This window comes from Pelobates fuscus, chromosome 9 (genome assembly GCF_036172605.1).
Source record: "Pelobates fuscus isolate aPelFus1 chromosome 9, aPelFus1.pri, whole genome shotgun sequence".
NCBI classification, from domain to species: domain Eukaryota; kingdom Metazoa; phylum Chordata; class Amphibia; order Anura; family Pelobatidae; genus Pelobates; species Pelobates fuscus.
The window spans coordinates 164044332-164058572 of record NC_086325.1 but is presented as its reverse complement, the minus strand read 5'-3'; the positions used below and the strand labels follow the sequence as shown (position 1 = coordinate 164058572).

The following is a 14241-nucleotide window of genomic DNA, read 5'->3' as shown; positions in this document are numbered from 1 at the left end:
CTGCAGCAATCCTAGGCCGCCATCTGGTGGTATCTCGCTCACCACCTCTCCCTCCCGCGTAGTTCCACCATTGCACCTAACGTTATATGTCTGCTTACCTCAAATCCTAATAGGTCATAAGATTGTTTCTTCACCTCCAGATATCCCCTTTCTATAATTGTAAAGCTCTACGGAATGTCCTAATAATAACCTGAGAGCAGGTAGACAATAATACCCAATTAATATATTAATTTTCTTGTTTTATTCTGATTGATGTGCAATCTGTCACATTTCCGCATGTGATTTTATTCACAATTGTAACGTTTATAATGTCTATAATTTTCAAACCAATGAAAGGATTTAAAAAAAATTACACATCAGGATACGGAGAAACACTGTATTACCAAACTTTTACATTACTGATCTTCAGTTGAATTCACAGACCTTCTGCCTGATTACAGTCAATATTTGATATGAATTTTTATTTGCCCATTCTAATACATTGTTTCCTCCACGTATACAGTGACAACCAGAGAGCAGTTAGTTAGACTGAGGTCGGATCTTCATCTCTGATATCTTATATGAATAATAGTAACCACGGCCGGTCTTCCAGTTTACCCCGTTGGCCGCACTTTTGTGAGTTCCCCGCAGATACAGCCCATTCAGGTTTGATATATGGCACTCCGTATACCACCAGGCACCTTTGTAACTATTTGCACAGCTAATCGTTTTATGACGGTCATTATCTCTATCTTTGGTAGAAAATGGTGTGTTTCTGTGACCATAGAAGGAGTCACCTGTAAATGGAAGAGAAGACGATGTGTAAACACCTAGTGCAGTCCCTTAAATACACAAACTATCCAGTGACATGTGTTTAAATGCTTAAAATAAACAGAGATCCTCTAAATCAAACGTAAATATTGTGGATTCTATATTACTTTGTGTAAGTATTTCTAAATGTTTTAGTTATTTTGTGAATACTAAACCATCTGCACTATAGTTTGTCTAATTAAACGTATTTTGTTAAGATACACCCCGTTGTCATCGCTTCACTATTTATAGTGGTTTTCACTTATACACATACTGTTGATTGTTCTGGTGAGGGGAGTAAGGTTAACACCACACAAGTGTTTTCAGCTTCTATTGTTTAATTATTATTAATTCACTTTCTACACACTAAACTTTTATATATCAGTTTTGCTCTATTTCTAAATGTTTTCACAGGCCAAGAAACAAGTAATACAGATCTTTACTCTCTGGGAAGCATGAGCAAGCCTAACTCGTTAAACCGAGGATCTTCATCATCTATCAATTTTAGTGCTCAGTTACCAACAATTCCTTGTAAAAAAAAACTGATTATATTAACCTGACCATGAGTTTACTGGACAATTAGATGTGACTATTAATTATATCTTGATTTAAAACCTGTATTTGAGATATATATATATATAAATATCTGGTATAAAGCTGCCAGTTTCTTATCCTATGAGAGCAACCAATAATATTTCGAGTATTAGACATGGGGGGGTTTATTGGATAAATCTGGTAATTTATAACAACCAATGTGAACGTATACTTGAGCTACAAAATTCTTAAAAATCTTTCAATTTCACACTTTTGTGAAACCAATTGCAAATCCATTATCCATTCTGTATAACTCATTATTTAGTGCATTACTCCCCAATGAAATCAGAGCCATAGCAAGAATAGAAAAGAAACTTCTGTGTTCTCTGACACCCAGAGGATATTTTGGGAACTGTAGGAATAACATCTAATGGACCATTTAAAGTGGCACTGTCACCACCCCATAAAAAAATTGGATTTCATAAAGATATAATCTTTATGAAATACTCATTTTGATTGTTTTAGAATTTCACTAAAAATTCCAATCCAGTCAAGAGATATACCGAGACAAAATAAGGACTTATTGGTCTCTTTGTATTTCCTACATCTAACTTTTTTTTTTTTAGGCTCAAAGCGGAGTCTAAAAGTCAATCCCGACAGCCTCTCCAGTGATGGCTGCAGGGAATTGACTGTGTCAATGAAGGATCCCGAGGTCTTGCAGGATCCTCCTTAGCTGCAGTGCTGTGAGAGCAGTGACGTCGGCACCTGATTCTACAGAGTCAGGAAATGAAGAAGAACAGTATAAGAACGATGGCAGCACCCACGAGAGAGAGTTTCAGGTACGTACGCTCACGCTTACCTACCTCCAGAGCCACCGGACCCCCAGCGGAGATGTCACAATCGGGGAAATTGCGAACTTGGCAAAATCCCCTAATGGCGACAGTGTCTCTTTAAATATTTGGACAACGGAGGGTCACAATACACAGTCAGCCTGTGTCTGTCATACCTGCGGTCCCTCCAATGAATGACCCCAAACTCAGAGTGTAATTCAGATTCTCCCCTGTGATTTTGAAGTTGCTGTATGTGGCGTAAGTTCTGTTGTTTTCAAAATCCATGAAATCGAAGCGGAGGTCGTATGTTCCTATCAGAAAAGTGAATTATTATTTATGACGTGCAGCGCTGGGCAAAACAACATGGTTTATAAACAATCCATAGAAGATAAACATGAAATAAAGCACGATGCACAATCACATACTGACGGACACGGTCGAGGTTTGTGTTTATGTATCTGTTTGGGTGTCTGCCAGGAGGAGGAAGGAAAGTGACACGGAATCTGGAATTAGATTTATGGATATTTTCTAAACATTGAAATTGGGTATCAAAGGCTGATTTGGAATATTTAGGTTTAAAAAAAACACCTTGGAACAATTCTGCAAATTAGCTGGTATTTTAAAATGTCACAAATCCCTAATTACATTTTTTTGGATATCAATATCCCATCGCCTCTGAGTTCCCTTTTACACATGGGTTAATTTAAAAAGTAAAACAAATGTTAATTCATGAAATCATATTTAAAAAAACACAGTCTCTCTCTCTCTCTCTCTTTCTCTCTCTCTCTCTCTCTCTCTCTCTCTCTCTCTCTCTCTCTCTCTCTCTCTTCACGCATCCTTGTGGGTGGACTCAAGGGTGGGCCCTGTGGATGGTCTAAACCCAAATTTGGGGTACTGACACCAAGTCCCTCTGTCTCCCAGCTTCCTAACTATCAGCATGGAGCACAAGGGAGCTTTAGCTGGGCTGCAGCTAAGAAGCTGATGGAGTAAGTTGACGCTCACAGCCTATCACTGTTTGTCCATAGAGAGAAATAACGCATACTATTGAATTAATTATTCTAACTACGCCAGTGTGCTAACTATTCATCTCAGGTTTCTGATACATGTTATGCTATATTTTTTAAGGAAAAAAAAGTACTTGGTAGTGAACAGGTGGGGACCGTGCACAGAACCACAGTGGGGTATTGCAGTAGGAAACATGAATATTACCTGTGGACGTAAGTTGGTGAATATGATCGTTCCCCAACCAGAACTCGCTGGCCTGGTGGCCAAACCCTCGCTTGTAAGAATTCCAATCTCGGAAAAAATCCACCGACCCATCCATCCTTCTCTGGAAAACCTAATTACAAAGTAAGGGATTAGTAGTTAGCCCAATAGGTTCCAAGCAATGGTAAATATTCTGCTCTCTATTTGAGTGACCTTGTTCTAATAGATGGTCAGTGATCGGGGAATTAAGTTTATCATTGGTCGCAGGGAGCAGGTTATGTAAAGTGATCTAATACACAGAATTATTTTACCAGCAAATGTGGCCAATTAGCCAATCTAACCTGCTCCTTCCATATTCTTATATATTATCTCTGCATTAATGCATCCTTCCTCTATTGGAGGTCTGTCCCATGTATATGTGACCATTTATGAAAACAATCCTAATCTTGTATGTTCCTTATCATGTTTCCTCTTAACGGATAAACTCTGGCGAGTTAATCTCCGTTTCTTATCAATTAAAAAAAAAAATCATGAATCCAGAGTTATGGGGGCAACGTTACATAGAACAATAGTGCAGAGACCCCTTGTGGACAGAAGTGGAAATGCAAGTTAAAATAATCTTATTGGTGGAGCCTATTTTTTCTATTTAAGAGCAGCCCTGGAAACACTCCTCTATTGCCTGTTTTACCAACCTGTCTAATGTCTGCCTCAGCTGTAGTCTGCTAGGAAAGTAAAACTTAGTGGCCATACTTACTAGCCATCCTCCTCCGTCAGTCTCCATGTCACAATACACAGTGAGAGGAAGCCCATTGCTTGTGTATACTGTGTACCAACCGCTCAGAGAAGCTCCATAGTCCAAGAGTTCCTTACAGTTCTGGGCAGCTGGAGGACAGAGAATGAGAGAGGATCATGCTGATTGGACGGTTAGCTGTTTGACTTCCTGATTCAGTTTAATGCAGCCAATCAAAAAGGGAGGTTAAATATCGCTGCTTATTAAAACACACAAAATGCCAGACTTTAACAGAAATCACTTTTTTTAATAGGCGGCAACTGAATCTTACATGTGTTGAATCATATATGTATAAAATATAAACTACCTCTGATTATAAATAATGGAACAAATAATTACCTTAAACCTAAAGAGGCCAATTCCTAGTCAGTTTTACTGTATAATAAAATGGATTTCTATGTATTTACAAGGTGTGATACTTACTTCCAGGGGCAGGTACCCCGGGATCTCCCTTGTCACCTGAACAAAGACATATTTAGAAACATAAAAAATAAAGCATTTTATAAAATATTGTAAAACACGTAAAATATTCATTCTGGAAAGTTACTCTGTAAACCAATGATTTTTTTGTATGTTTAAATAGAGACATTATATATTGTATCACTAGACACAGATCTGTAATAGCATTGGGAGTTAATACAATTACATTCCACATTCCAAATGTTTTTCTAAAAAACTGGCATATTTAATGGATCCCTCTAGATTCACCAATAACTGTTTCAGTTCCTCTTTAATCATAGGAGAAGCCCTCTTTCTTCAATCTGCTCGGTTAGTAGATAAGTTACCAATTTGGTACCCTTAATTATGGCAACCACACGTAAGGATAGGGCACAAAATTAGGGAGCTATCCACTAAACATCAAAAAAGACCAAAATTAAGAAATGCACTTTTTCTTAATGTTTACTGTTTCATATTAAAATGCTAATCTCTGAGTTTCGGACGATCCCAAATTCGAAAGTGAATGAATTAAAACTTAATGAACAGGAACACATTTTTCACACATACATATCTCTACCAGCCATATTGTTTGTTAATTGTGTGATTCTTTTTGATTTCCATCTGCTATTTCTACCCACAAGTCTGAGTTTATCCTGAATTTACCTATTTATTACCTTTTTGTCCTTGTGCGCCTGTGGCCCCTTTATCACCTGTGGAAGAGAATACAATCTATATAATTATTAAGCCCCTCAGTAAGTCCTTTCCACCCATTTCAATGTGGGATGTAGAGATTCCCTAACCACGGATTCCCTAACCACGGATTGGGGTGCATGGTCCACGTATCTTGCTCATTCTGTGACTGGCACACCCACGGCTGGCTTCATATGTAGGTGAAGCCTGAAGTTTTGGCAGGGGCTTGTTTACCTTAACGAACTCCTCTCACTGCTCCATACCGCTACCTTATTGGCGATTCTGATTCCCCCTCCCTCCACTCCCCTTATTCTCATATTCTCTCTCTTTTTCTTTCTCCATAATTTCTATCTTATTCTTTTTTGATGGATCCTCTTTATTTTACAGGCCTGCTGAAACGTCGATTTCGGCACACCATGACCAACTTTCACGTAGCAATATGTTAATTTTACACATATCTACGTACTATCGGCTATGATACGGCCTTAGCGCCACGACCACAAATATATATATATAACTTTGCAGGATGACATGACAGTGATTTCTTTTTTTATTAATTTAGTGATTTATTAATATTTAATTATGTAGAAAGTACATTGCAATGTAAATGACATTTGATCCCATATTCTGTATTCTAATTTAGTATTCTCCCCATATATCGCTATTCAGAGTTAGTTTACCTTTAACCCCTGTTGGTCCTATCTTCCCGGGAGTTCCAGACGAGCCTTTTTCTCCTAAAGATTAGACACCGTAGAGGTTAGGAAGGTAAATTTTGTCTGGAAATATTTCGCATTCTGGAACTGGATAGATTGTAAGTGACAATAAGCGCAATTACATCATAATGTTTAATAACCTCTGGGTCGATACAGCTGATATTACCTTTAGGTCCTGCTGGTCCTTGTACTCCCTGCATTCCTTGTGTTCCAGGAATTCCCGGACATCCTCGCAAAATGGCCAGCTTGTCCGACTCGCCAACGCCAATAAGCTTCACATCTGCCCAGAAAGTAATTAAATATATATCTATTCATCTCTATCTATCTATCTATCTATCTATCTATCTATCTATCTAGGACTTGGGAATTGTTATAGACAACAAACTATGCAACAATATGCAATGTCAATCAGCAGTGGCCAAGGCCAGTAGGGTATTGTCATGCATGAAAAAGGGCATTCATTCTCGAGACGAGAATATCATTTTGTCTCTTTATAAATCACTGGTAAGACCACATATTGAATATGCTGTGCAATTTTGGGCACCTGTTCTAAAGAAGGATATTATGGCACTAGAAAAAGTGCAGGATACAAAATTATTAAGGAATGGAACATATCAGCTATGAAGAAAGGTTAACCAATTTAAACCTCTTTAGTTTAGAAAAACGTCGCCTTAGAGGGGATATGATAACATTATACAAATATATTCGGGGCCAATACAAACCATTGTGTGGAAATCTTTTCACAAACCGGACTTTACATAGGACACGAGGCCATGCGTTTAGACTGGAAGAAGGAAGATTTCGTCTAAGGCAAAGGAATGGTTTTTTTACTGTAAGAACAATAAGGATGTGGAATTCTCTGCCTGAAGAAGTGGTTTTATCAGAGTCCATACAGATGTTCAAACAGCAACTAGATGCATACTTGCAAAAACAGAATATTCAAGGATATAATCTTTCAATGTATGGTAATAGCTGCTTGATCCAGGAATAAATCTGACTGCCATTCTGGGGTCAAGAAGGAATTTTTGTTTCCTAGTTTGTTGCAAAATTGGAAGTGCTTAACCCCTTAAGGACACATGACATGTGTGACATGTCATGATTCCCTTTTATTCCAGAAGTTTGGTCCTTAAGGGGTCAAAACTGTTTTTTTTTTTTTGCTTTCTTTTGGATGAACAGCAAAAAACAAATGTGAGGAAGGCTGAACTTGATGGACGCAAGTCTCTTTTCAGCTATGTAACTATGTATCTATGTCAGTTGTGTATCATGGACCCTAGGCAGGACAAAACTCAGGCGCCCCCTCCGCCCCTGCCACCCGACCCTTCCCCCCTGCCCCGCCTTCTAAATACACACACACACACATTCACTGACAGATACACATACACTTGCTAACAAACATAAACACTCACTAACAGACACACACACACTGACACACACACACACTAACAGACACACACACTCACACTAACAGACACACACACATTCTCACTAACAGACACACACTCACTCACTGACACACACACACTGACACACACACACTAACAGTCACACACACACTCTCACTAACAGACACACACTCACTCACTCACTCACTCACTAACAGACACACACACACACTAACAGACAAACACACACACTAACAGAAAAACACACACACTGACAGACACACACTCACTCACTAACAGACACACACACACTAACATACACACACTCACTCAAACTAACATACACACACTCACACTAACATACACACACTCACTCACTCACTCACTCACTCACTCACAGACACACACTAACAGACAAACACACACACCCTAACAGACAAACACACACACTAACATGCAAACACACACACACACACACACACACACACACACACTATGTTAGTGTGTGTGTCTGTGTGTGTCAGTGAGTGAGTGTTTGTCTGTTAGTGAGTGTGTGTGTGTCTGTTAGTGAGTGTGTGTCTGTTAGTGTGTGTGTGTGTTTGTCTGTAAACACACACACACACACTAACACACACACAGTCACTAACAGACACACACTCACTATCAGACACACATACTAACAGACACACACACTAACAGACACACACAGACATACACACTCACTCACTTTTTTTTAAATTTAACCCCCCAGCCTCCTTACTTCTGGGCATGCTGGGGGGGTTCTCCTTTTCCCTGGGGTCCAGTGGCTGCTGGGCGGGTGGTCGGGCAGCGCTGGTGAGGGAGCACTTTCCCCATAGCGCTCTGCTCAGCTCCCTCTCGCGCTGCCTGCAGAGTGATGCCGGGAGCCGGAAGGTGACGTCATATTCCGGCTCCCGGCCTCACTCTGTGCGCGGCGCGCGAGGGAGCTGAGCAGAGCGCTCAGGGGAAAGTGCTCCCTTGCCAGCGCCGCCCGCCAGGCATGTCAGTTAGCCCCAAGGCTAACAGGACATTTGCCTGGGCATTTGGGGGCGGCTTTTTTTGCAACCCCCTGGAAAATGCCGCCCAAGGCAAATGCCTTGTTTGCCTCGTGGCTAATACATCCCTGATCTATGTATGTATCTATCTATCTGTCTGTCTGTCTGTCTGTCTGTCTGTCTATCTGTCTATCTATCCATCTATCATCTATCTATTTTTTTTGGTTCACTGAAAAACATATTGTAACGAATTAAACACCAAATGACACATTTTAGGTTACAGTAGCCAAGCTTGGACTATAGTGCAGTTGGTGAATATTTCCAAATCAGCTGGTTTTCCTTTATATTTGCGTTCTGGTTTTTAATTCAGCACAATTTTGTGTTAAGTGAATAAACCTCATAGAAAACAACTGTAGGGAGCATTATTTTTCTTATTAACCACATTCAGATTTTCATCTCGTTTGAGCAAGGCTTTCTTTACGTCGTAGATCTACTCGTCTACGTCTCATAGAATAATCGTAGAACTCTGTGGACATTTCCGACACTATAAAAATGATAATATTACTGATAATAGGAATAATTATTACAGGGTATTAAAAACTTCATTTCTCATGTCATAAGGTTTTGTCTGCAAACTTGTTAACTAAAAACCTGTAAAGAAAAAAAAAATAAGATAAAAACAACTTACCATTCGATGTTTTCTTTCTTCTAAAATCTTCTTTCTTCAGCCCCAAAAAAGGCCAAATAAAAATCCATAATAACCGACGCAATAAAAAAAAAAAAAAAAAACCCGAGCGCAAAAAAAATAATCCATCTTCACCCATGGAGGGCTCCGCGCAGACTGAGCTCCGCAGGGCGGGGGAAGGCTTATAAAGCCTTGCCCCGCCCTGCAATTAGGCTAAGAACACTCTGATTGGTGGGTTTAAGCCAATCAGAGTGCTCTTTGTCATTTTACAAGCGTGGGAAAATTCCAAAGAACTTTCCCACGCTTGTAAAATGACACAGAGCACTGTGATTGGATGGCTTGAAATCCATCCAATCACAGTGCTCTTTGTCATTTTACAAGCGTGGGAAAATTCCAAAGAACTTTCCCACGCTTGTAAAATGACACAGAGCACTGTGATTGGATGGCTTGAAATCCATCCAATCACAGTGCTCTGTGTCATTTTACAAGCGTGGGAAAATTCCAAAGAACTTTCCCACGCTTGTAAAATGACAAAGAGCACTGTGATTGGATGGCTTGAAATCCATCCAATCACAGTGCTCTTTGTCATTTTACAAGCGTGGGAAAATTCCAAAGAACTTTTCCACGCTTGTAAAATGACACAGAGCACTGTGATTGGATGGCTTGAAATCCATCCAATCACAGTGCTCTGTGTCATTTTACAAGCGTGGGAAAATTCCAAAGAACTTTCCCACGCTTGTAAAATGACAAAGAGCACTCTGATTGGCTTAAACCCACCAATCAGAGTGTTCTTAGCCTAATTGCAGGGCGGGGCAAGGCTTTATAAGCCTTCCCCCGCCCTGCGGAGCTCAGTCTGCGCAGAGCCCTCCATGGGTGAAGATGGATTATTTTTTTTTGCGCTCGGTTTTTTTTTTTTTTTTTTTTAATTGCGTCGGTTATTATGGATTTTTATTTGGCCTTTTTTGGGGCTGAAGAAAGAAGATTTTAGAAGAAAGAAAACATCGAATGGTAAGTTGATTTTATCTCATTTTTTTACAGGTTTTTAGTTAATGGTCCCCCCTCATTATTTTTAGGGTGAGGGGGGTAGGTAGGGAGATATTTTTTTTTTGGGGGGGGGGAGGGTTAACTAGGGTCCCCCCCCCCCTTTGTATTTAGGGCCCCCACCCACCGCTCAGGGGTGGGGGCGGGGGGGGACAATAGGTCCCCCCCCTTATTGATAATTTTAGGGCCCCCACCCGCCGCTCAGGGGTGGGGGCCGGGGGGGGGGACAGTAGGTCCCCCCCCTTATTGATCATTTTAGGGCCCCCACCCGCCGCTCAGGGGTGGGGGCCGGGGGGGGGGGGACAGTAGGTCCCCCCCCTTATTGATCATTTTAGGGCCCCCACCCGCCGCACAGGGGTGGGGGCCGGGGGGGGACAGTAGGTCCCCCCCCTTATTGATAATTGTAGGGCCCCCACCCGCCGCTCAGGGGTGGGGGCCGGGGGGGGACAGTAGGTCCCCCCCCTCATTGATAATTTTAGGGCCCCCACCCGCCGCACAGGGGTGGGGGCCGGGGGGGGGGCAGTAGGTCCCCCCCCTCATTGATAATTTTAGGGCCCCCACCCGCCGCACAGGGCGGGTGGGGGCCCTAAATTATTATTGATAATTTTAGAAAGCGAGCTGAGCTGTCAGTCAGACAGCTCAGCTCGCGAACGCGCATTCCGCGCACATGCGCGGTAAAGCGCTCAGGTTCTTCATAGGGCGGCATTCAATGCCGCTCTATGAAGAACGCGATTGGTCCAGCGCGAAGCCGTCCCATTGGGCCCCGCGATTTCGTCATTTTGACGAAAAAGGGGGCGCGGCCTAGCGGGGAGCTCGGCGCTGGAACGGAGGTAAGTTTTTAATATAAAACCACCGATTTTTTTTTTTTTAATGAATGAAAGTTCATATAAAAGCAAGAAGGAAGGCTGGGGGACCTGTCTTTCTTGCTTTTATATGGTGACTATAGAGTCCCTTTAAAGGGTCCCCCCTCATTATTTTTAGGGTGAGGGGGGTAGGTAGGGAGATAAGTTTTTTTTTTTTTGGGGGGGGGGGGGGAGAGGGTTAACTAGGGTCCCCACCCCCTTTGTATTTAGGGCCCCCACCCACCGCTCAGGGGTGGGGGCCGGGGGGGGACAATAGGTCCCCCCTATTGATAATTTTAGGGCCCCCACCCACCGCTCAGGGGTGGGAGCCGGGGGGGGGCAGTAGGTCCCCCCCCTTATTGTGAATTTTAGGGCCCCCACCCGCCGCACAGGGGTGGGGGCGGAGGGGGGACAGTAGGTCCCCCCCCTATTGTGAATTATAGGGCCCCCACCCACCGCTCAGGGGTGGGGGCCGGGGGGGGGCAGTAGGTCCCCCCCCTTATTGTGAATTTTAGGGCCCCCACCCGCCGCACAGGGGTGGGGGCCGGGGGGGGACAGTAGGTCCCCCCCCTATTGTGAATTTTAGGGCCCCCACCCACCGCTCAGGGGTGGGGGCCGGGGGGGGGGCAGTAGGTCCCCCCCCTTATTGTGAATTTTAGGGCCCCCACCTGCCGCACAGGGGTGGGGGCCGGGGGGCGGACAGTAGGTCCCCCCCCTATTGTGAATTTTAGGGCCCCCACCCACCGCTCAGGGGTGGGGGCCGGGGGGGGGCAGTAGGTCCCCCCCCTTATTGTGAATTTTAGGGCCCCCACCCGCCGCACAGGGGTGGGGGCCGGGGGGGACAGTAGGTCCCCCCCCTATTGTGAATTTTAGGGCCCCCACCCACCGCTCAGGGGTGGGGGCCGGGGGGGGGGCAGTAGGTCCCCCCCCTTATTGTGAATTTTAGGGCCCCCACCCGCCGCACAGGGGTGGGGGCCGGGGGGGGACAGTAGGTCCCCCCCCTATTGTGAATTTTAGGGCCCCCACCCACCGCTCAGGGGTGGGGGCCGGGGGGGGGGCAGTAGGTCCCCCCCCTTATTGTGAATTTTAGGGCCCCCACCCGCCGCACAGGGGTGGGGGCCGGGGGGGACAGTAGGTCCCCCCCCTATTGTGAATTTTAGGGCCCCCACCCACCGCTCAGGGGTGGGGGCCGGGGGGGGGGGGGGCAGTAGCCCCCCCCCCCTTATTGTGAATTTTAGGGCCCCCACCCGCCGCACAGGGGTGGGGGCCGGGGGGGGGCAGTATGTCCCCCCCTTATTTTTTATTTTAAGGCCCCCACCCACCGCACAGGGGTGGGGGCCAGGGGGGGACAACAGGTCCCCCCTTATTGATAATTTTAGTGCCCCCACCCGCCGCACAGGGGTGGGGGCCGGGGGGGCAGTATGTGCCACCCTTATTTTTAGGGCCCCCACTCACCGCTCAGGGGTGGGGGCCGGGGGGGGGGGGAGGAGAGTAGGTCCCCCCCCCCCCCTTCAACCACTATTGTGGCCGGACAGCATCCCTGTGGGTTCGGGCTTCAGCTGTCAGCTGAAGCCACGCCCACAGCAGTGCTGACAGGCTGTCAGCACACAAAGCGCGTTCACAGTGCTTTGTGTGCTGATAGCCCGTCTGATGCATTCACCCAGAATGCATCGGACGAGAGGCCTTTTTAGGGCCTCTGAACTCGGAAGTCCCTCTGGTGGCCGTCTGATTGACTGCAACAAGAGGTGTTCCAAGCTTCCAATGTAAACACTGCATTTTCTCAGAAAATACAGTGCTTACAAGAAAAAGGCTCCGGGTAGCTGTAGCACTCACCTAAACAACCTCATTAAGCTGAAGTTGTTCAGGTGACTATAGTGTCCCTTTAACTAAAAGTTATTTTATTTAGAATGGGATAAAAATTATAGTCCCAAATAGTAAATTGAAAATGAAAATAAACATATTTACTGAATTGTAGATAAATACAAATAAGATTCAACAACATCTTCCCAAATGGTTCCCGAGTTAAACCAATGAGGTGTTTATTGATTACATGATTAGAAACACTATACTATACATTACGTTACATTATGAAGGTTGTTTTGCTGTATGGAAGGGCTGTATATTCCATTTATATATACATTTATTTTGTTCAATATTTGGATTTGAAATATTAGTCGTATGAGTCCAGTGATGCAGATGTAAATGACAGTTAAAATTGGTATCTTGCAACAAATTATTTGACTATCAGAATTCCAGCACGGTTTGGATAGATACTCTGTTTGTCAAGTCTAAAGCATTTCTTACTTTCTTAGCTTCAGACTTGATAAAGCTTGTCTTTCCAAAATTCTGTTAGTCCAATAAAAGTGGTAATAAAAGATCAAATTTTCATCTGTTATTTTACATCTTCATTCTATAAAAACTATTACTTCTTTTACTGATTTTCACAATATCCATCTGTCCATCCATCTGTCCATTCAAAGAGAGATCTGACAACCAACTGAGTCTTCCCAGTAATAAAACATAAATAGTACAGATGTACGTCGATATACATTACTGGACAAGGCCCATGACAAACGAGTACTTTGAGCGATTTTACTGGTTAGTTATCAAGCCAACCAATCACTGTGCTCTGACTGACGTTCAAAGTATGGGGGGCCTTTTTATGAAGGATAATTGTGTCTATACCTATGGTTTTATTCACAATGAGTTTGTTATTTTATGCCGTTATATTATAATTGTAAGTAGTAAATGTGAACTTTTATAAGTACATTTACTAAATAAATGTGTCTAAATCATTTGGCTGTTCACAATAGTTTACTTTTTAATGAATAAACTCTAAGTGAACTTCTCCTCTCAGTAAAGATATAAAATCAAAGATTAGGATCATTCATATCTCACCTGGACAGGTGTCTTCAGCATAACACAGAATGGCGGCCAGCGATACGAGAATGCTCAGTGATGAATATGCGCAGTTTCTCATCTTACTCCCTGTAGCTGCTGGAGTAGAAGAGTTTTATGGTACCTCTGGAACAGATGGAGAGTATCGTCTAATGTACAACAAGCCCCTCATCCTTAAATAGGCAGCAACGACTGTATGCCAGGAACGGAATTTCTGGTCTTTAGCAACGAGAATTTCAACATAGGGGGCGGGTGGATTGCAGACAGACCTCTTTTAACCACTGACAGTCACACCTTCTTTTTATTCATCTGATCTGGCATTGTAGAGCAGGAATTTAAATCATAAATTAACCAATATTTTCGGAATGCTTCCATTTCTTGGCATTAATT

General features: G+C 43.5%; 1 protein-coding gene across 1 annotated transcript; it reads right to left on the bottom strand.

Moving 5' to 3' along the window:
- Positions 1 to 240: 240 nt before the first annotated feature.
- Positions 241 to 13960, bottom strand: LOC134573287 (ficolin-1-B-like). Its single transcript, XM_063432946.1, has 9 exons — positions 13852 to 13960; positions 6157 to 6270; positions 5958 to 6011; positions 5262 to 5297; positions 4573 to 4608; positions 4114 to 4241; positions 3363 to 3492; positions 2330 to 2464; positions 241 to 776 (listed from the first exon to the last, which is right to left on the bottom strand). The coding sequence occupies exons 1-9, from the start codon at positions 13931 to 13933 to the stop codon at positions 520 to 522; spliced, it is 972 nt and encodes a 323-aa protein (XP_063289016.1). The 5' UTR covers positions 13934 to 13960; the 3' UTR covers positions 241 to 519.
- Between the last annotated feature and the right edge of the window lie 281 nt (positions 13961 to 14241).